This window comes from Lepisosteus oculatus, chromosome 3, assembly GCF_040954835.1.
Source record: "Lepisosteus oculatus isolate fLepOcu1 chromosome 3, fLepOcu1.hap2, whole genome shotgun sequence".
In the NCBI taxonomy this organism is placed as follows: Eukaryota; Metazoa; Chordata; class Actinopteri; order Semionotiformes; family Lepisosteidae; genus Lepisosteus; species Lepisosteus oculatus.
Window position 1 is genome coordinate 17,648,907 of NC_090698.1, and position 24,243 is coordinate 17,673,149.

General features: G+C 36.2%; 1 protein-coding gene across 3 annotated transcripts; it reads right to left on the reverse strand.

The window, feature by feature from the left end:
• Nucleotides 1–7: 7 nt before the first annotated feature.
• Nucleotides 8–23,766, reverse strand: skor2 (SKI family transcriptional corepressor 2). Of its 3 annotated transcripts, none has more exons than XM_015340220.2 (9): nt 23,496–23,766; nt 9,333–11,122; nt 8,638–8,701; nt 8,203–8,280; nt 5,539–5,604; nt 5,102–5,200; nt 3,804–3,871; nt 1,226–1,288; nt 8–606 (listed from the first exon to the last, which is right to left on the reverse strand). In XM_015340220.2, the coding sequence occupies exons 2-8, from the start codon at nt 11,085–11,087 to the stop codon at nt 1,229–1,231; spliced, it is 2,190 nt and encodes a 729-aa protein (XP_015195706.1). In that variant the 5' UTR covers nt 11,088–11,122; nt 23,496–23,766; the 3' UTR covers nt 8–606; nt 1,226–1,228. The 3 variants fall into 3 exon arrangements, with proteins under 3 accessions (XP_015195706.1, XP_015195705.1, XP_006627317.1); XM_015340219.2 differs by having other exon boundaries at nt 23,492–23,766; XM_006627254.3 differs by lacking the exon at nt 23,496–23,766 and adding an exon at nt 13,334–13,485.
• Between the last annotated feature and the right edge of the window lie 477 nt (nt 23,767–24,243).

Genomic DNA, 24,243 nt, shown 5'->3' on the forward strand with positions numbered 1-24,243 from the left:
ATCCACATAAATAGTAAAGAAACTACAAGAACATAATTTAAATACATTTGCAGTAACAGTTTGTCATAATGGTTTATCATTATTTTTTTAATTACAGTCCCAAAAAATGGGCAACGGTTTTCTGTGGTTCTGTGACATTTCACTTCACTCCAGCGCAGTTTTCTTCAGAAATGAACTTCCTTCATCCTCAGATGACAGCAGGATGATACTGTCACTTCAGTTTAATGACCAAGCAAACAAAAGATATGCATTCATTTTACAGGTACTGTATCAGTCTGAAAAATGAAAAGGCTTGGGTGGTCTATCTTACAACTTTTGCCGACCTTACCAGGGTGTAGAGTGGAGGAAAGAGGATAGGGGAGTCCTTTTTTCGCAAAGAGGAACAAATACGAAGCTGAGAACCAGTGCTCCCTGTCCTACCACTGGAAAATCCTTGTAATATAACTTTGCTAATTTTACACTTTCAAGTCCGTGTATGGGTATGAGGTCACTTGTGTCTGGGTTGCCTTGTGGAGAACCCTTACGTTAATAACATGATTTCTTCCAGAGATCTGCTGGAAGCTCTGGGCAGGTGATTGTAGCTAATAGCAGGTGTACTTCAGGTACCTGGAAACAGAGGAGAATGCACTGCATCACACATGTACTCTTCATTATTTCTTTTGATTCTTATATACTACAAACTCTTTTCTGCTCACTCACACGCTCTAGGACTAGCATGTAGTAATTCTTAAATTTGGACTATTTTGGACTAAAAGCCAATAAATGCTAATTACTGTACATTAAACTGGCAACTATTATATACCAGCAGTTCCACAACACAGCAGGTCAAGTGGAAAAGTTATTTTTTCCCCAGTTGAATTAAGGAGTAACTTTAAGTTGGCTATATTGTGCAAGCCTAAAGTGCAGTTTAGCCAGGACACCTAGATTAACACCTTGCTCATACAAACTGTGACATGGGATCTTAAATGACCTAGTAGCAAGAACACAGGTTTAATGTCTCATCCAAAGGATGGAATTTCATACAGCACAGTGTCCCTTTTCAATGATGGGGTATTGCATTAGAAATTCAGGTCAGAGGTCCAATAATGCAACCTAATAATGCATTAATGCAATTCTATGGTGAAAGATCCCAGATCACAAACATGTGCATATAAAGTACAGTACAGGCAATTTTAAGAAAGGGAGATGAATCTGTTTATAGAAAAATACATAGATGTTCACATACCTTTTAACTTTTGTTGAGATGGGACCCGATTTTCTCTTTCCTTATTAGGCTTGCATAGGGAATCTAGAACAAAATACATGCAAGGTTTGGATAAAGTAATAGCTAAAGAAATAATCTACCAGTTTAGGGTGAACTGTCATTATAAGTTGAACACAATGGAAACCTGTGTGAATACAGTAACATTTTTCCAGTTCTTTAATTTCAAAGGAACTAAAATGTTGCATGTGGTGAGAAACTATACTGTACAGCTACACTTCGAAAAGTTTTTAATTTTAGTACATTATATGTACTGTACAGTAGCTGTAGTTCTGCTCTAGGAATTGGCATGAGAGGTTGTTGTTATGGGGGTTTTGTATGACATTCAGAGTTGGAACTCATTAAAGTATAGATGTAGGAAAGATTTTCCATGGCTGAAACAGCACAGCACTGTTGTCACTTCTGCTGAAACAGGAAATGATAGAAGCTGAGCTTTTCTGCACTGCAGTCCTATCCTAACATGTCTGTGGTATTTTAGGTCGAATAGATCTGTCAGCGGTTTGCTGGTGCTTCTGCTTATATGAAGAAAAGAAACCTTTGAATTAAGTTAATAAAGCTGAACTGTATTTTGTCAAGACTGACCATTTTTGACTGACCATATGTACAGTATGCATAATTATGCATACATAATGAAAGGGATTAAAATGCAAACAAAGCTGTTGATTCCAATATTCAAATTATGATTATTTCATGTTACACTTGAAGCTATAATTATCTATTGGTTTACACAAGAAACAAAATTGAAGCATTCTCTTCAATTTGTGAATTTCATCCATTTGTCTAACCAAATTGAACTTATTTTACATTAAGAAAAGGAGAAAGGACATTTTCTGTAGTCACTGATTCATCTTATTTTCTGTTTCCTTTCTGTTTAAGAAATCACTTTTTTTCAGTTTCATAAAGCTATACACTGATACAGTATAGAAGTATTCATCATTTCTTAAAAGTAGGGAATTGCATAATACTATGCATTGCATAGTAGTGACATAGTATCTGGTAGATATCACTAGTAATGATTCCTTTATGTGTTGATGTATGAGTATGATTAATAAACAAAAAAGTTTCAGCTTTTGATCAAATTCTTAAGTTAAAGAAGGAATGGAATATCATGTATTGTAATGAAGCAGACAGATGCTTTGATAAACTGCTATAATATTTTTAAGCATTCCTTGTTCTGTCAGAATTTGAGTAGATGTTTTTACTAATTTGAAATATATCACACTAACAAATGCTTACATACAGTATTCTCCAGAAATGTGACAGTTTTTCCATTCACAGATTTGACTAATGATGTTCAAATGAAGCAGAATAAATATACACAGAATGGTAGTGAGAGCGTGCAGTCTCTTAAGGTATAACTCGACAGATGTAGAAATGATTGATCTTGAATATAGAACACTACATTAAACTAAATGCAAACTACTTCAAATAAAATCTTACGCTTGGAAGCTGTGAACTAAATCATGACATTTGTAAGTTTTATCTCTTTCAGTGTTAAGATGACATATTCAACAAAATCATCAGATTGAATTGATCAGATTGCAATTTTTAAAAGTTAATATTGTTTTTTATCTTGGCAGCAGTTATTTCTTTCAGTACCCTATCTTTAAAAAAATCTGTGTCCCACAGTTAAGCAATGACTTTGGTTATTGACTGCATGATTGCTTCCCATGCCTGTGTGTGTTTTTGCCGCAGTGTGGGCACAGTCAGATACTGGCCTTTTCATGAATCCTTTTATTAACTGATAAACACCATTTTATAATGTGACCGAAGCTTGCTGTTCAAGTGTGACATTTTAATCCTTCGCTTCATTTCCTGTGGCTGCCTTATTTAGTATTGTATTTTTTGCTTCATTAGAAAATATGTTGCTTTATGATCATACTGTAGTATCTGGTTTTAACTAGTCTACTTAGTTTTGCAGCTCCCAAGTGTAAAGGCATTACTAAATAATAATACAAATTATTATTATTATTATTAAAGATGAATTCATAATGAGTTTGTTTAATTATGTAGCTGAATTTAATAGGAATTTATATTGGAAGCCATTTAGACAGCCCTGATTAAATGCATGTGAAGTGTGGCGCATTAACAGTCAAGGCATTTGACAGCCTTCATCTGTCCTCACAGCAGGGGTAAGGTTGATGACCTCTGGATCATCTCTTCAAGGAATGTGCCTCTGCCTCATCCTAGATCACAAACTCCCCTGAGACAGGGGTACCCAGTGTCCGTATCAATCAGGCTGTTGTTGCCTTTTATTGAACAGAGGCGTCCACCACTAACTTCATTTCACTTCATTTACCTTACATTGTTATCCGTGCTGGTCTCCAGCATATGTTGGAGCAATAATTATATCTGACCTTACCCAGCAATGTAAATCTGTAACGTCTGATATGTACACATTTAATTGACTGTTTTTTAATCTAGATACATGTATGACGTAGATAGATGACGTATAGTACAAGTCTCTTTTAAGCATGTTTGATGAAGGGAAGTTTTTTTATAATAAATCTTAAAGAAATTTAAATCGGTGCTCTTCTCTTACCATTTGCAATTGCTGAACCATCTCTTCTCTGTATGCCAGCTCTCTCTTCATTTGGTCCTGAAAGTTATCTGGTTAAAAACAAAATAAAAGCAGAGATTTCTTGGGGATGCAACATAATTTCATCTACTGTATATGGAGACATTTAGATTGAAAAAAAAACATTTGTATAAAAAAAATGCATTTTATTATGACAGGGTACAAGTGGGGACCTGACGGTTCACTATCCAGAACATTGTGTTTCTGCTTTCTACTTTTCAGAGTGGAATAAACCTTTAAGATAAGGGTTATACAGCTCATTCTTTTATTTCTCTGTCTACACTCTGTTATTATGGAATATGAATTAAATCTGTATTTTTATGTGTAAAATCTTCTTTTTCTTTTTCATGCCAAACACATTGGACAAAAACGTTTTAAAAAATAGACAGGATGCATATTTTTTAGATATCAAAACAGTGAAAAAAATTTAGTTTTTCCATTTATGCACACTCTAAAGTTTAGTAAATTATATGTGAAATAATGAGCACAAATAAAAGTCATATCTTCAGCTCACCGATATTTTTTATATCTGTGCTGGTTAAACTATCTGCAAACTGTGCTCCAGAGTATGTTTTTCCAGGTCATATTATGTCCACCAGATGTCACTGTTGGCATATGAACTAAGACATCAGTTGTCGCAGTTGACTGTTAAAATGGATTCATGGCACACCTGGAAAACCTTTTAAGGTTTTCTTTACTTGACAAAAACAGTTTCATGTTGCTGGAACTGCTGTCTGATAACATAAAAAAACAACAGATTTACATCTTTAAAGAAACTCACATTTTTATGAAAAACTACCAAGGCATTTAATCGTAGCTCCCCTCAGCCATTTCTGTATTTCAAATAGTCGTGGATTTTTCTACTGCCAAACCACGCTACTTAGTAAGTCAGTTCTTAGAGGACCAAAATGCTCAGCCTCAGGGTTCATGTTCAATGACAGCTGACAAATGTGTATTCTGCAGTTCATATATAACCATTTTATGGTAAATATAATTTGTTTACATACAAATTCAAAGAGTTCCATTGGCATGACCAATGAATTACATGTTACCAAAGCAGAAGCAATGATCAGAATGTCTATAGATATTTATAGTAAAAAAAACATATTGGCCACTTATGGACATAAAACATTATTATTTGACAGGCTCATTCTCAGGCTGTGACAGTATGACAACATAAAACTGTTAAGGTAAAAACTGATCCTGCATTATGATTTGGAGTAAGGATTGTAAGGTGGGAGGACACTGTAACGTTTACTTACGGAACACTGGAAAAGTAGCATTGCCTTTCAGTGCATGAAACTCCTGTTCCAGCCGTCTTCGTAGATCTATCTGTTCTAACAGCACTTTCTGGAGCTCTTCTGCAAGACAGACACAGTGGAAAAGAAGCTATTACAGTCAGGAAGCTAACCACAACACAGTAGCCTGCAGAGCACCAAGGAGTCCATTTCTCAAGCCAGACAAGCAATGATACATAAGAGTGATCTCACTCTATGAATAACAAATAATTCCAATACATTATAAATGTATATATTAGCTTCAGTAACACGTGGAGCCCCTCAATGAATTCTCCATCAATGAAGGCTTTCTCCTCAGTTACATTAAGCTGAAATTTGCTGCCTTATTAAAACCTTATTCTTTGCCACGAAAACAAACCAACCTGACCCAAATCCCTATAAGCTATTGGCATCTTCTGTACCTTTTTCCATGTTTTCCACATCCTTCTTTAGAGATTCTGGTGGATTTGCTTCTTGGCTCTCATCACCTGTATCAAAATGGAAAAATGTTTGTAATTGTTATAACTTGTAGAGGTGCAATTACACACTACATAAGTCATGATACATTCAAAACACTGTCTTCAATTCTCCTCACAGTATGGTGCAGATGATATGTGCAGTAAGCAAGCCAAGGAAACTAACCTCATTTTACTGAAGGATTTTTATGTATTGCTGAATATATGTGGTCCGGTCATTTATTTAACTATTATTGTATTTGAAATAATACTAATACAATATTATGGTGATGACAGCATGGTACCTCTGCCTCACAGTTCTTTATCTTGATTCTGGATTAGAGAGTCTTCTGCGTGGAGTCTTCTTTTTCGTGGGGTAATCTCGTTTCTTTCCACCTTTCAAAGGCATGCTGGCTAGGTTAATGCATGTCTCAGAAATGTGTCTCGCTCTGTGTGTGTGTGCCTTGCAATGGACTGGCCTCCCACCAGGGGTTCAGTCCTGCCTTGCGCCTTGTGTCTGCCAGGTTAGGCTCCTGCAAACTTTTGCAGAACAAAGCGCCTGTGAATAATACAGTAACTGTGTTGTCTCAGTTTATTCATGAAATATTCCCACCATGCCAAGAATACTTTTGTTTTAAAAAATAACAAACTCCCAATATTATTAGGTGAAAAGGAAACACTTGAACTCCCAGGAGGGACTTAAAATTAAAAATCTTCAAGGCGTATTTTAGCAATTTACGGTGTAACAAACTATGATTATAAGATTTCTGCAAGGTTCCAAATAACCATCATATTCTCCCAGGATTCAGCAGTACTTCAGTCTCATTACAGGTGAGCATCATAGCCTGTTAGTGATGTTAGTGTTGTTAGTGTTAAAGTGCATCCCTGATAATAGTCAGAAGAAACCTCTAGACAGTGGTTTCTATGACAGAAATTTGGAGTTTAAGTGATTATTCGAACATTTCCTGTTATTCATGTTAAATGCAAAGAAGATATTACCCATGAAGTGGATTAACTGATATAGAAACAGTACAATGCACATAAGTTTAGAAGATACAAATATCTAAGACTATTTGATTTTAAGATACACATTACATTTTTACATTTGATTCTTATTAGAGAACAATTATCTTCCATTGCTGCCTGAAATGCATGGTTCGCAAAACGTGATCTGGGGGACCCATGGGGTAACTCAGAGAGATTCCAAGGGTCCCTAGGGGAAATATTTCACCCCAAGATTAAAATTGTCAGTTATCAGTTCTGCACTCATTAATAGAAAGGGCTTCCTTGCCCTGCAGTAAACTTTCAAATATTTCATTATTATAAAATTATCAAAAATAATTTTTATAACTTTATGTTAATATAACATGATGTGCAGTGCCCTTGTTGAAGGTGATCCTGAGCCAAGTGACAGGGAATTTCTGTTGTGGGTGGCTATTGTAAGTGACTACAACACAACGTATTCTAGACATTTTTCACTAATAATATCAGAATTAATATCAGAATTTAAAGGGGGTTTCTTTTAAAAGTGACTGCATGAAAAGGAAGAAAAATGCTGAAGATCCTGACTTAATTTCCTAAGGCTGCAACTGAATCGGAGTATTGTATATACAGTTAAACCCACTGGAGTAGATTGAAAAAAAAGTATTGCATGGATTTGTTGAAGGGGAAGAATGTGAATAATACAACTTGGCCATATATTACACAGGTATATTGTATACTATACTGTATGTCAATGTGTGAATGCAAAGGCACGGACAAATCAAAAGCAATCCTACACATTTGGGTATATACTGTAATCTCCCTTTCTGTTTGATTTCTTCCTCCTTAAGCCTTCTAACATTTCCTTCATTTCAAACTGCAGTGTTCTCACTCCCTTCCTCTCTCTGTCTCATTTGACAAGCAAATTTGCAGACATTGCCGGAGGATAACAACCTCGTTTGACAGTCAATTAACCGTGAATAGTCAAAGCCAAAGCAGTTTGCATTACATAAATGGAAAATTAGATTCTTTTCTCCCAAGAAACAGAACTCTCCTTAAGACACTGCAATAGACACTTTGGAATCAAAACTTCTAATCACGTCCTCTCTCAGCCCTTGGAGACATTTAGCAATCAGGCAAAGGTGGTTTCATTTAATTTGTTTCATGTAATTTTTAAAATGTATTATACATTATGTGAAGAGATCATTATCGTGTAGATAATATAAATGTTGGCATAGATGTCATAAAACACTTTTAATGTCTTTTTGACAGATATTAAAAGCAATAAGCTGTGATCTTTTTAATGGAAGGTTTCTTGGAGGAAAATGCAATTATTTCCTTTCTATATTGTTCAAATACTGATTGTCGCCTTTCTTATGTTCGCTGATATTCTTTTTGAAATTGTACATGTCCCAGAAGAATGGATTTGCAATGACATTGGAATAAAATCAAGGGCTTCTCCCTTTTCTTGGTTATAGCTGGTAGTTTAAAGGTTTCTTATTTAAGTCCATGCATGAGTTAGATACAGTATATTCACATATTTACAAGCAAAACTACTCATTGTTTTCTATTTGTTGGACTGCAAAAACATTCTACCATAAAAATTAATAACCCTTTCATAACACAGAAATTCACATGCACAATACATACCTCCAGTCTCCCTCCAGTATTCGGGAGCAGAAGTGTCTGTGTCTGAAACAAAAAAGTTGCTCTGTTCTTTGTTTTCCTCTGTAAGAACAAGAAACCAAAAAGGTTGTTAATTCCTCCACTTTTCTGGGGACATGACAACCTGCTTTGCAATTGCCAGAGTTAAACAACATGTTTGTATTGCCTTTCCTATTTTTGTGTAAAAGTATATAAAGATGAGCAGACCTTTCTATACAGGACCTGCTTTTGAGATGTTAATGACAAATTTTATTTTTTTATGGCAAAAAATTCCTTTTTTGAAACAAATAACATTGCAACCTCCTTAATTCCTGTTTCAGGAAGTGACTTACAAGGTGTGAAAATATCTTCAATAACCAGAAACTGTGCCAACTTATTGGAGAACAAAATATCTGACACGATCAATGAAAGCACCCGCACCTGAAAGGCTGCTGTTTTCTTTGGTAGCAAATGCTGTTTGACTGTCCCCTCTGTTCTTGTGCCCCTGAAAAATAAATAGCGGAGAGAATAGTGAAATATCTTTACAAAAAATAGTAGTAATTCAGAGCACTACAGTCACACTTTAAAGGACTCTTGAAGGATTCTATATGTGTAATATATACAGTAGGTTATGAACCTATAACTAAAATGTCAAAAGGAACAATCTACATGAAATAAAATTCTTCAAAATTGCTACCGTAGATCTGGCGTTTGTGAATTTATATAACTATGTAAGCATATATACACGGACGTAAACAACAAGGGGTGATTTTAGGTGTGTCAGTATTAATTTAACCACGCTGTTTTCTCCATATTACCAGATTAACTAGCATCATGAAAGAACAATTCTTCCCACTAAAACAGCTGTGCCCAACTCCTTCAGCTATCACAGCTGATGCAGTCTTTCCATGGGTTAAAGATTAAGAAGGCTAATAGGGAAAAGTGACAAAGGAAGAACAAATATAATGTAGCTGTTAAACAATATGCGATTCGGCTTATTAGGGAGAATCAAAGCGCGCTGAATATTTCATTTCTGCAGGGAACAGGACTATCAATCTTATTATGCATATATATCAACTGAGCCTAAAGCTGTATTTAAATAATAATTAGCTAAACAGCCTTAAGGGAATATTTACATCTTTGTAGCTTGACTCTTCCAGTGAGGCGTGAATTGGGCTGGAGTCTTTTAGACTGGCAGGTGAATTGACAGCCAGGCTATTTTTGTCCTCTACTGCTTCTGCAGCAATACTGGGGAAATGCACCCTGTCTTTATTCCTATTCTCCCCATTCTCCGTGAGCCCTCGAAGCTGGATGCACTGCCTGTTGTTGAAGTCTTCCTCCTCTTCATCCTGCTTGGTCTCCACATCCACCTCCTGCTCCTCATCACTGTCACCACTCTCACTTTGGTAGCTGCAGCTTGTCCCTGGAGAAAGATGCCGGTCGGAGCCAAATTCCTCCAGATTTCCATGCAGCTTCGCAATGCTCTCAGCATCTTTCACAACTGGCCGGAAGGCAGAGTGGTAGCTGGCCTTCCTTGCCTGGAAAGAAGGCGTTTCCATCAGCTTGAGCCGCCCGTCTGGGACAGGCCGGAGATCGTTGGTCGCAGACGTGCAGTCATTTTCGAACAGCCCACTCCTGGGATTGGCCAGGCTCCCTGTTTCGCTTTGTTCCGAAAGGTCTAGGAAAGCCTGGCGCAATGTAGGGTTTTCCGTCAGGGAGGTGAGGGCGTTGGGCTGAGGCTGGAGGTAGGTGGGGACTGGTATGCCGCCTGTTGTCCTTGGTGGCCAGAACATGCAGAAGGGAGGGTAGAAAGTGTCTTTTCTACCTGGCCAAAGGAGACCAGAAAGTCCACTATTTTTTTGCCCGTTGGGTGTCTCGCTGTCGTCCTTTTTTTGACAAAGACTGAAAGCTGGGAAGGTGTAAGGGTTTGGGAAGAGAGAGGTAGCAGGAAACTTTTGTAACATGCCAAAGCTCTTGCTTGGGACTGGGATGACAGGGTAGCTGCGTGGATTTTTCCGGGGTGACAGGCTAGTCCCATCAACGTCTTCATCCTCATCGAATCTGGCTCTTTTCTGGCCAAGATCTGGGGAGATCATGTGTGGGAGTACACTGTTGACAGCCTTTACCTGCCCCAGAGAGGAACAGTGGCCATGGGGAAGGGCTCTTTTGCGGCTGCCTCCATTGAACATGGCCTTCACATCCTCCCAGGCAAAGGCAAGATCGTCTGGTGGAGTTTTGTCAGTCAGTTTGAGGTGGCGCCGCCATGAGTTGAAATTGGCAGCATCAGGCTGGGTGTACTTTGCTTCCGGGGTGCGATGGGAGTGAAAAATGAACTTGTTTGGAGAAAAGTACATATTGCAGTAGGAGCATTTAATGCACTTTGCCCTGGAGCTGTTGTACCGGGCAGGAACAAAGTTTCCTCTGCAACCCCAAGCGCATTCGTGCGTCACATCAAAAGCAAAGTTGTCAGGGAGCTTAGGGGGACTGTTCTCCCCCAGGAAGGACTTGCAAAGTCTTTCAGCTTCTCGTTTGGTGATCATGCCACACCTTCTGGAAGAGATGGGCATGGCCCCTGCTCGTCGCAGGATCTCCAGCTGCACCGGAGTGCACTGAACACAGGTGATGCCAAGGGCCACGCGGCGGTTATGGATCTCATTGTAGCTGTAGTTCTTCAGCAGGGTGTTGGAGATCTGAGCCAAGCACAGCCTCTCCTGGTTGTCAATCACTAGGGAGACAATGGGAACACCATACAGCACAACCTGGCCAACCTGGTTGGGCTTCAAAGAGGAGGAGTGGTTGGTCCTAGGTGGTGTAATAGGCTCTTGCTGGTAGGCGTTTGGAGGTGTGGTCATTACGATGTCGTTTGGTCCAGGGAGTTGATTTTTTTCCATTCTTTTGAGGTTCTTCTATGCAGTTGTATTTCCCCCTGGCAGAAAACATTACAAATATGTATCATTACAACCAAGCATTTAAAGTGTTACACCAGATTTAGGGTTCTTACTTTTTTTTTTAAATAGAGGTTTTGAATGCCTACTGCTGCAGTTCCGAATTTGAAGTATCAAGTAAACAACACATTTTATGATGTTCTTAATTCATAGTGATATTTAATTTGAACCCAATTAAAACATAAGAAATACCACCACTTTGAAATCAATCGGACATTAATGATCCTTAATAAACTAATATTCAAGAAGAAAAAGGGCAACAATCAATTTCAGATTTAATATTTGCAAAAGAAATATATAAGCCTTTCATTCGGTTATTTTTTGCAAAAAGTGTAGAAACTAGAAGTGTACTGTAAATCAAATATCTCAACAAAATCACGTTTTGATTAAATAAAATATGGGTAGGCATAAACTCTAAACTCTTTAATGTAGGTGGACACAAACAAGAGTTTGATAAAGCAGAAAATAACAAGACTTTGCCAGGTTTTCAGGGAAGATTTCAAGCTCACAATCGGTGGTATATTCTAAACTATGAGGAACATTTTTTGTCTACTAAAAATAGCTCTAAGCGCTAAAACAAATCCTTTACTATTTCTCATTTATGTTTTTAATTACAAATGTTATAGTTCTCATAAACGATATATCCTGCTATCAAAACAGATGTATATAAAGTATTTTGCTTTTTGCATTACATTTGAGTAATTTAACGACCGTTTTTAAGAAAAGTAAATGTATTTCTCCGTTTATTTTTCTTTCAGGAAGACAATTAGTAATAATCAAAACGTGAAAGAAATAAAAAAAATATATCATTTTAAGACATAATGCTTAGAAATCAGTTTAATTTCTGTCTATGTACAGTATATTACTATTTCATTTGACCTAAAAAGGACATACCAATATTAATTGCATGGTTTTATCAATTATATTTTCCGAAAAGTTACTGAACTAATGTTGTATGTGAAGACGACTATTTGTTTAATTGCCGTTTTAAATATGTGTTTACAATTTTATATTGTAAGCTCTCGGTGAGACTTAATTTATTTCTGTTTAAAATATGCATCATTGAACTTAAATTTCGTCTCATTGGCAACGACGACGATGAAACAATGATAGGAAAAATAATAGATTTCCCGTAATGTTTTTCAATATTGTAATCTTTAATCCTAAACAATTTAATTTTGTTTACATAACCATTTAAATTCAGTCAACAACTATAATAACCTTTATTTTATATAGCGCTTTAAGGTATCACCGAACACTCTATTCAAAATCTGCAACCACTTTAAAAAAATGAGGATTTAAGATGTTGACCTTTGCAACGTCAAAACACTACTTTAGGTACCTATTAAAAATTGCATTTGTTGTTAAACACACCGTACAGTATGTTTAACGGGCTGCTCAGAGTGCGAACTGTAGAGGTGTCCCCTTTTTATGTACAAACAAAAATAGGTTTTCACTTATTCTATTACAATTTGACAATGAAAAACACCCCTAATGTAACACATTTAACTGAATTAAATTATTATGTCAACAATGATAAAAGCAGAAAGATGTATGTAAATTATTTCCACACACTTCAAGCCTGTTGCTCAATCATTATCAAACGAGAACTACAGTATATAACTGTAAACCTGCTCAATTGACAATCGTGAAACGATTTAAGAATACATTTTGCAAAGCGGTCAGGTTTATAAACGTCCCGTACAAAACGCAGTCTATAGACATAAAATTATGCACACCCTTCCAAAATGAAAACAAACATACGTTGCGTTCTCCGTAGTCTAAAATACAAAGAACAGTTCGAATAGTTATGTAAAAAAGAAAAAGCTCAATAATAATAATGATGATGTTTTAATGTTCTAAAGTTATACAAAAATTAAACAATAGACTTTTACCTACTTCAGTCTATGTAGTACAAACGTCGCATACAATAGAAAAGGAAGCGGTTTTACTTTAAAAAAGAATAGAAGGGTTTTTAATATTTTCATTCTAACAAACACAAAGCTAACCTTTCCCTACCTTTAGTACAATAAGGAAAATATATATCCTCAAATGAAAGCGGGGGGCAACATTTTCTCCAATGCAAGAACAAACAGACAATCAAACATTATCTTCTTTGTAAATAAAAACAAAAAACGCAAAGTCCCCACAACCAAATTACAATTATTTGCCTTCCAGTGCCAATAACTTACCCCTACTGCTTTAAGAGTGGATACTCTACATTGCCAGGTTACAAATTCCCTTTAAACGATCTGTTTGCTGTCTGAGCTTGTACCAGTGTGTTGGGTTGCAAGTTGATTGGCGTAGCTCTGCCTCTTCACTGGTCCGGCTGCTGAAGAGCTTTTCCGAGCAACCAATGACGTCTCGCTACCTGCCACTCAACGCGTTTTACACTCTAAAGAGGGGCTAATGCATGAGCCGAGCCCCAGGCTACCTCGGATGCCGTTCACCTCGAATCTGAATGAAGAAACCCGACAGTCGACACACACCGTGTGTGCACATTTTGTCAAAGTTGAGGAGGAGAGGAGAATGTCGTTGGGAAGGCTGAAAGCGTGAGAGCTGTTGCCCAGATTGTGAATGATGTTGTGGGTCTGAACTTCTTAGCTCTGACCTCTCCTGCCCCTGCCATGAAGCTACCATTCAAAACTACCTGTATTAAACTGAGACCTCTGCAGGACTACGAACATCACTGCGGTTTTTAAAAGATAAAATCAAAATAAATAGCAGTGTTTGCTTTATTAATGGTACAACTGCATTTCTGCAAGTTCTTAGGCTGTTCAACACTCGGTTAAGTGAGGTAATTAATTTTGTATTTGTACCTCTATGCCAAGAGTTGTTGAATTTTAGTGATATTTAAATTATTAGTTTTCTTCCATAAAAATGGTAAACAGCTCGATTGCGTAGTTAATAATTGAATTGTCCATACTTTATAATATCCCAAATTATTTACATAGTTGACTAACACGTTTTAAGACATTGGATTGTAACCGAAACAATATTTTTATTTCATTTTTGATGAATACATCAATTTTCATTCAGAAATGAAATATGTAAATTAAAGTGTTAGTGCAAATCATATTTGCCATCGTCAATGTTTTTGAGAAATGTAACTTTGACTAAATATCTGAGAATGTAAGCACATTTGTAAAAATGCAGCACAAGGTATTTCTGTTATTTAGCCTCGATAAACCTTGACAGAATTGTCGAATACAAATTATGTCTGCGTTTATGTTAAGAATTTAACATTCATTATTGTGATTTGCACACGCCATACACCCGATTATATCAAAACACAAACAGAATTATTCATTGGCAAGCCAGTGACAGTAATACTGCGGCAACTGCAGTGTAGTCAGTGTAATGACGTGAGACTCCTCTACAGACACGGCCCGTAATGAATAGACAGGTCTTCAAGAAAACGAAGGAACGCCTTGTTAACCCCTCCCAGCCTCAAGCATTATACTGGACGCCGTCAGTCCCACTCCAATAAAAAGTATTTTTTTTCATAGGTCAAGGATAAGGCTTAAATGGGGTTTAATATACTACATTATAATGACATTGTATTTCTTAGCAATGTATAGGAGGGTGGGCTAATACCGAGCATTGCGGCAAAAGTTTAATCAATATGTGCTATATATATTTGTGTACAAAATATTTAAAAATGATGAGACAAATTCAGGAGTTTCAAACAAATCGGCTTCAAAACGGCATGGCAAAGTTAGGTGTTCTCTGGCATTGCTGTTGGGTTTAAATGATAATCTGCCAATCACTCGCGCAGTTTTCCACGAACAAAATAAACACGCAGTTAATTAATCAAGTAGTGACATGAGAGGACAGCGGGGCTAAAAACCTTTCTTTATTGTTTATCATTTGATAGGCTACAAGATTAAATAGGATACTCCAACCATCAGTTGTAATCAATTTGAAAACGGAGAATTAGATCATGTGAAAACAGAAAAGAGACAATAAAACGACAAATACATACTGTAGTACGCAGGACTACCGATCAATCCCTTCAGCGGATCAACTAGCCATTACACATACTTTATTATAACCCATAGCCTAACATTAACCGATTAATATGGCAACAATAAAAATGTGCATCATCTTGTTATTGATCGCTATGAAGAGTCTTGTGCTCCCTTTTCTAGGATATTTTAATTAAAAAGAAAGTGACAACATAGAACTTTCTTTAAACAACAGCATCAAAGTGACCGTTTCCTTAAAACGGTACACTAATTCATTTCTTTCACACACAAATGCTTAATCAAATTTGAATTTTTTATCATCATCATATTCCTATCTTCCTAACAAAACAAAACATTACTGCGATTGGTCTGTAGTTAAACCTGATCGTCAAACTGTAGTCGAATCCGTCTAACTCTATTATCAAGCACTGTCTATAGATTTATGTAAAACACAAAACAGAACTACTATACCGCTACACTAAATGATGAGTTAATTACCAAATAGTTCCATAATAATGTAATGCAGAATAGTCTGATAAAAATCTCGCAACAGGATCGTTCAGGGTTTAGGGCAATTTGCAATGATCACCAGAATCATTTAGACAAATATTTTATATAAAATAAGTAAAAATTGCATTATCGTAATTTAAGTATTATTTATATTTTATACTATCCAGAAAATGTTATAAGTAACTTTATAAACGTTAGACCTGGACTAGATCGTAAATACATACTAATTTATTATGTACGAGATATTCTCAAGCTTTCATTCGTGAGTCTTTGAAAGTTTTGGATTAACCTTTTTGTTAACTTTTCATACATTTAGTTCTCCTTGCACTTCAAAAGGCTAAATTATTTTAAGGCATAAAATATATAGAAACCTCGATAGTTAATACACACCATCGATAATAAAACGATTGCGTACAACAGTAGCTTTAAATGGAAAGTTGTTTCTAGCATCGGAACATATTCATTCATAGGCTTCATATTTCTTATGAATAATTTAAAAAAATAATCGCAAAAAATAAAACTCGTAAGGATGAATATTAATTTAATATACCAACCAAAAAACGAGAACACAACAAATGTAGGTTGCTGAAGTTCTGTATTCAAGGTTTTGCTAAAATATGGTTTTTATGCGCATTTATAATATTTTCCCCTCGTGGGTCTGTGATTAATAAAATGAATAAGTGGAATAATAAAGGTTAGATTTTTTCAAAGCCAAAGGGTATTGACGGAACAGTAAGAGGGCCCCATCTGGTCCATCTAACATCTCATTTAGATCAGATCACTTTTGCCTTTGTCTCGACTCTGACCCAACCAACACACCACAACACAGCTCAACACAGCTCAAGCGCGCTATAGTGTGGAAGTTTCTTTTGCATGAGAAAGACAATTATAGTGTATGCATGTGTAGAGATTAATAGATCGATAACGTTAGCAACTGCATATAGTTGTTTTGAGCAATCATAGAATATGCACACATATTTCGGTATTACAATTTCACCATATATAGAATACAGGAAAACACTTTTCCTAATGCAGGTGACATTAGTTATGTGATTACTCTACTGAGAAATTAATCATGCGTTTTAAAAGAATTGCCTGTATGACCCATTGGGGCAGCCTTATAAAAATTATATAAATTAAGGGCTACAAGACTTAGTAAAACGAAGCCGTTTAACACGAAATCAGACAACAAATCAAAGATGCTCCAGGCGATTCATTTGAATTTTTAAATACCAGAAATCTCTCTGCCAGCTGAAATGATACATTATCCCTCGTGCTTTCATAGTGCTCCAATTCCTTGCACAGCATGACGTGAAATTGTACCCCTTTTTGCAATTATACACGTATTGCATGCAGACACATTATATTCATTATGATTTAAAACCCATACAAACTTTTAGGGATGGTCATTGATCTTGAAGCAATTCTTTTCGTTCAACAGCTGTAGGTTACATATATAAAATCAAAGGACGAACTTTCGCATTTAAATGCAGATTCTGTCATTATTACAGAAATCTTTTAAACCTTCCCCTTCAATAAAATACCTAATCCTTATTTAATACCAAGGTTCTATCTCAAAATGACAAAATCATAATTCCCGTTTCTGAAAAGGCTTACCGTACAATGTAATTTAAGAGACATTAATTGGAAAAAGTAGGCACGAGCTGAGTTTTTGCCTGTTAACCTATAGTGCATACCTTAAACATATTTTATTACTTCTAAAGATTATTTTAGAGAATTGGGGTATGATGCAGTATGCGGATGTGGTCAACAGTCTTCATAACGCTGGGACCCTGAACCAAAATCGGATAACATGTTTACAATTTATTGTTATTAGTTTATTTTAGTTTATTTAGTTATTGGTTTGCCAATTACAGATATGGCCTAAAGGCCTTATTCTGATTTACGATTTACGATAACATAAGCCTGACAGAAACCGATATTCGATTTTTACCCTATGGTACAGTAGGTTAAAACAAATTTAAGCGCCATACCCATTACAAATCATGGGAAAGACCTCACATTGTGCCGGTTGTTAATCCACACCATAGATACTGAACCTGTACGTGTCCCTAGCAATGAATTATATTGTGCTTAAAAACTAATTCAACCTTTTCGCGTTGTTATATGCAACTATCTTTTTTATTGTCACCTCGTTGTAACGTAGCTCTTAGTGCTTTTGCTATTGCAAACTGCTAATCCTTTAAATTGTTTGTCAGTAAAGTATAATTTGCTGTTTTTATATTATATACTGAGACCCGGGGCCTCCCACACATCGTAATTTACTTTATGCTCAGTTTTAGTAGCTGTTCGCCTTGTAGTCATTGTTTTGCTTCACATAATACAAATAAAGAGTTTATTAATTCAGTCAGTTCCATCCATTGTCTTATTCCTGGTAAACCCAGATCCTATTCCGGTAGCATGGTGCGCACGGCTGGAGTATAACGTGGGATGGACAGCAGGTCACACAGCCACAATTTTGAGACGCAAATTAACCCACCCTTCATGTCTTTGGAAAGTGGAAGTGAAAAAAATTCGCGAAAGTAGGATTTCAAGCTAAAATGCTGATTTCATAATTTCGTTTCCAGGTTTAGGCATCAGGTGAGTTGTTGTAAGAAGGCATACGTTCTGCTGCTGATGATATTGAAGGTAACGATGAATGTGAAATTACAAACTTATAAAAATATAAACAACTTAAAATGATACATTTGATCAAAATTAATTTATGTGCAAAGGAAATGGGAAATATTTTGCCAGGAAATCTGAGACCACTTTGCAGTAAGTGAGGTTTGTAGTTGGGTTTGTTTTTTTTCCTTAAATAAAGTCTAATGTTTTCCTTTGTGCTTGTTAATCAAAGTTTAGAATGCTTTATTAAAATTTAGTTCCGGAAACAACGTTACAGTTGTTGCAGTTCCGAGTTTTCAATGTATAGATAGGACATCATTTCTTACGTAACGTCTTACAGCGTTACAGTGACTTTAAAGAACAAATCACGCAGTTCTTCGCAAATGTAGAGGCCTACCTACGCAAGACAGTGTGGAAGCTTGTATTAATTAGCTTACTAAACTGACAAAAAGGCTGACGGTTTTCCAGACCAAATCAACCAGCGACACAGAGACTCATGTGGGTGACCACGGATCTTTCTGGAGATTTCCTGAAACAAGACGTCGCATTTCTCCCGTTAAAATAAAGCCCTATTTATTCGCGCGAATCTGCTTTGAGTACAAAGCATATTTTCAGTTTCAATTAAGCCATGTATTGGCTGTTAGAAATAACATTACGTATCCTCATTTAATGCGTTTCGACCCTGCAGTTCATTTTTAAAATCAGTGGTCTTCATTGAAAGTAATTACTGTCCTTGAAACTGAGCCCTTCAATTAGACAAAGTTAAAAATCGACATTTACAAATTTGAGCGTTGCAAACTGCCTTTTTGTAACCTGTGAAGGAGGGATGCCAGAGGCCAAATGCAAAAAGAAAACAGATTTTCTTATTATACTGTATATACAGTAGCTTTAATAAATGCCTTTGAAATTGATTATGATTTACAACGGCTGGGGGAAAAGGCTTGATTGTCATCATCCCTGTCAAATTTCAGTTAAGAACTTTCATGAAGATATCTAACCCACATAACTAAAAACACAGTCCTCCTTGGATGAAAACTGGTACTTATTAAACATCTCTGATTAAGGAGGTAAGGCTTTCTTGTAGACTATGTGTTAATACTTTGCCTGAATAGCAAAAAAGAAAGGGTTTCTTGTAGACTATGTGTTAATACTTTGCCTGAATAGCGCAAAAGGAAAGAAGCTATCAACACGTGTGATAGAGTAAAATGTTAGGATTCATGGACAAGGAGACAACTAAAGATTAGTTAAAAATATGAATTACAATGTTTGGTGTTGGTCATGAAGTCGATAAACCACTGCTTTAGAGCCACACAGCAGAGTAGTGCAACCCAAGGACCTTCAATAACAAGACATTTGTAACATTAAAGATACAACAGAAACAGCATAGTGTAGGTTATGTTCTTACACACATAACTATGAATGGGAGTCAATACTCTCAGCTCAGTTACTGTACTTGGCACTTCTACGCCTAATTTAATTAACAATAAAACCATTGAAAAATGTTTATATGCGACTCAATTTCTCATTTTACTAGTTTTACCTTCAAGGCCATGTTGAGGTAACCTCTATATCACTTCTGTTTTCCTGAGGTTGTGCTGTGGTGGTTACAATGAAGCATTCTACATTTCAACCCACCACATATACAAACAAGTAATGTTTGGTGCAAGATATGAATGAGAACCTTCTCCCTCTTGAAAATCTACTGTCATGATGAGTGTACATCTGTTGATGATGATGACAAAACAGGTTAGGTTTTTTTAAAAAGATTATTTCTGTAAAACCCACTTTTATTGTTTGTGATGAAGGAAAAACAATCCCAAAAGGCCAATAGTCTAGTGTCAGTAAACTGAATTGGTATTAGACGTATTACAAGGTAGTTTCTCAGGAGGAACAAGGAATGAGCAGCTTGACCTTAGAAGTTACAGCTGACACTGTGGGTCACTTTTTGCTGGCAATAAACTGATTTGCCATTTAATTTGTTTGAAGTTCATTTTGTTTTAGCACACAGGAAATGCTGGAGGTGGACGAACACTGGAATATGAAGTGTCCTGATAAGCAAAGATTACATAAAGCCAATTTGGCTCCAGCTTTGCTCGTCCCAGAGGAATGACCTATGAGAGGTAAAATGATGCAGTGATTCAACCCTTACCTTTTCAGATTACCTGCAATGAATCTGAAATGACTTTGTGGGGAGACCTTGTAATATCTGCTGTACAGTCTCATCTGAAATGACAAAACTCATTTGACCTGTGACCAGATGAGACCCTGAACAGAAATCTTGAAATTGTGACCAGCATCTCACTGTATCCACAGACTGAGTAGATATTGCACTGGAATACACAAGCCCTTATATTATTAGAAATTATAAATATAATTATATAATGGTATGATTCATGTCAGGTTTCCAATTTTCATATATATATATACCAACACAAAGTGCTGAATATTTCAAGACTTTCCGTATTTTAAGAAAACATTTCTAGAAAAACAAAAGGTTTGAAACACAATCAAATATAATGGCTCATCTATAAAATATGCACAGGAGCCTGTGAACTGCTAAGAAAGAGAGAGACATAGATTGAACTTTTATTTGCCACAAAGTGTATTTGTTTTTCAGGCAATCCCAAATTCAAAACATGCATGCTTTCAAGTTAAAGAATTCAAAATGTAAATCCTAAAATACCATTAAAACATACAAGACAAAAAAATCTTAATGTATTTTATATAATGTCACATATTTTCCATCTTTCCACACTTATGGTACTTGCAATTAATATTGGTATGGAGTTAAAGAATCATACTGTACAGTATGTTTCCATGTTTCTTTTACTATCTTGTTAATGTTGAATATAGTCTTCCAGGCTCTCTGCAGTACTCAGAAAGACAAACAGTGAAGAAACCTGTGAGGGAAACTGTTTAGCTCAGTTCAGAGGATGGCAACTCTAACCCTTGATAGCTGGCACCCTGCAGGTTTTGTGGGTATGCTTTAATCAGTCTCTACTTCAAACCCAGAAAAGTGCTGCTCTTCACACATTAAATCAATTCACTTCACTTTCAGTTTATGGTTTATTCACTTTGCTTAAATAGCACTCCAGGTGAAACATAAAGCATATGGCCATCCTGGACCTGAACACTTGGAGTTGCTCATGAATGATGTAATTTATTAGGAAGAATAAAAGAATCCGAAACAGAAGTACAAACATGAGTAAGAGAAACAGTTTTACACATAGAGTTGTAGGGGTCTGGAACAAGCTGTTCATCCATTTTGATGCTGTTAGATAGGCTTCTTCAAGACAAATCTGGATGAAATCAATTTTAGCTGATAGCTACTGAACAGACTTACAAAGTAGGAGTGCCTGCTCTCATTTTGACCTTTATGTTCTTAGTCAAAGATGACTGCAAAACATATCGGAAATCTAACATCAGCTCACTAGCAGTATATAAGCTACAGTAGAACAGTAATAATAAAGGTGGGTAGCTGCGTCAGCATGCATAGGCTGCAAAGGAACAAATAATAGGTTTATTCCATGCTGAAAAAAAGAAGAAAGAGAACACAATGTTTCGGCCGTGGAGTCTTCTTCGGGCACCTGAAGAAGGCTCCACAGCCGAAACATTGTGTTCTCTTTCTTCTTTTTTTCAGCATGGAATAAACCTATTACTTGTTCCTTTGCAGTAATAATAAATATGCCCTTGTCCTACATCCAGACATATACATGTAAAATTATAGCTCTGAAATTAAAATAACTTTTCACAACTGTAGGAAAACCACATGATCATTAATAGCAGTAAAGGATTCAAAGAAACAACTTTGAAATGTAAGGGCTACACTCAAAGATATATCACATACTGCTGTAGTTCAGGTGGAGGTAATGCAATTTCTGTATTTTCAAATGTGAAAATGAAGGAAGCACCGAATGTGAATTTTTTCAGCTAGATAGTATTATAACCTTTGTATAGCACAAAACAATGGACATACCGTACATTGCAAAACTTATACAGTACTTCATATTATAAATACTAGAATATTTTATCAGTAATCTACTCCCATGGATTCCACTGTATTTTGATATTCATGCATGCTTTTTTGTGTATACAGTGCATAAAGCTGACGTTTAACATGCTGAGATCTCCATAAGCAAATATACAAAACATTCTAAAATGGCACTGGTACCCATTGATGTTTCAAATTATTCTGAGAAGCATCATTTTGTGAGATGTTATGACAGATCAGTTATGAGTTTACAGGCGATTCATGTGACTGTGACAACTAATTTAAAGACAGCCAAGTGCCTTTATACCAGGCATTTACATACTATAATATTTTACACTATTATAGGTTTGCTGCTGTCTTTGCTTTCCAATAGGTGAAGGTGTATTAGGTCGATAATGTTCTGTTTAAACCGAAGGAATCATTTTAAATTTTACAAATGCACTTAAATTATTCACAGGCAAACAAGGAACATAAAGCACGTTATTGCAATTAAGATGATTGCACATCAATGGGGAATTCTACAAAGCTATCGTTTTTGTGTTGTTTCATTTATTTAACAAAACTAAGTTTTTGGGACTGTTGAAAAGATTTGGGGTAATTTGATTGATTGTTCTAAGATTTTTTTCTTTCCAAATTTAACATCTTACAAAAACAGTGTAAATATAAATAAATCTGGATTTAAAAAATTAGTGTAAAAGCATGTCCTAGTTATTGGTGTCAAGCAAAGGAATATATACAGTATGGAGTTCTAACAAATCTCTGTAACAGGTTAAAACTAAAATGGAATTTTAAAACAGCATTAAAATTGTGGTGGTGGAGGGGAGTCCCCATTACCTGTAAAGCACTTTGAGTGGAGTGTCCAGAAAAGCGCTATATAAGTGTAAGCAATTATTATTATTATTATTATTATTATTATTATTATTATTATGTTCGAGAACCACATCATCTTTACTACAACTGCTTCAACCGTTTAACTCAAAGTTAAATTATTCTCTTTTCAAGTGTGCATGGCGAGTACAGATCAAGCGACTTTAGTTGATCGACTTGCTTCAGTAATTAATTTTTTACTAACAAATTACACACGGTAATTCCCAATAGGTCACAAGGCAGGCAAAAGCTCTTTTCAAAACCACCTTCAATCAAAAGCACGCGGTGTAGATAAGGAGATCAATCAAGCCAATTACTGATTGATTTCCAAACATAGTTCACACGCCCCCTTTGTCAATCGCAACTGGGAGAAAAAAAGTATTGCTTACCTACTTCTGAATAGAGGTCAGTCTTTAACTGGAGTGGAGCATTCGCGACTCGTCAACCGCAGACGTAGTCTTCTTTTGCCTTTGGGAAATACGAAAAGCACCAGCCTGTATGGTTTACTTCAGTCTTCCAAGCTACTATGCACCCTTCAACTCCCCTTTGGGCACAGAGATATAAAAAAATCGACGTGTTCTGTCCAAGAAGTTTATGACAAAGATCTGTTTCCTCTGTCTCTGCAATATGCGTGCTCTCCACCATTCAGACCGTGCAATACGTAACCGTATCAAATAAAATTACACACGCACGCTCACAGACAATGGAGCAAACGCTAGACAGGGCAGCAGGATCAGACACGAAAAATATGCTCAGCTCAGCCAATACAAATAGACTACACACAAGGAATACACAACTAGGACGAATGAGTGCTCCGCTAACTTGCAGAAGGTCATTTTATAGGCTAAATGAAATAAGACGAGGTACCTTATGATTGTTTTGTGTTCAGCATAGTGTTAAGATAATCTACACGAACTGATTAATTAAGCTATCTCTTGCTTTATCAGAGCAAAGACAGCGGTTTTCACTACGATTACGCACAACAGCCCTGCTTGTCATTCGCAGTGGAGCCGTCAAACAAGGGTGGTAACAGAAAGCACCTGCGGTAGCGCTTGCTTGAGCAGAAATCGTAAACTTAATGCGAACATCATGCACGAGTTCTTCATCATCCAGCAACAGAATTAAAAGCACAAAACGTTAC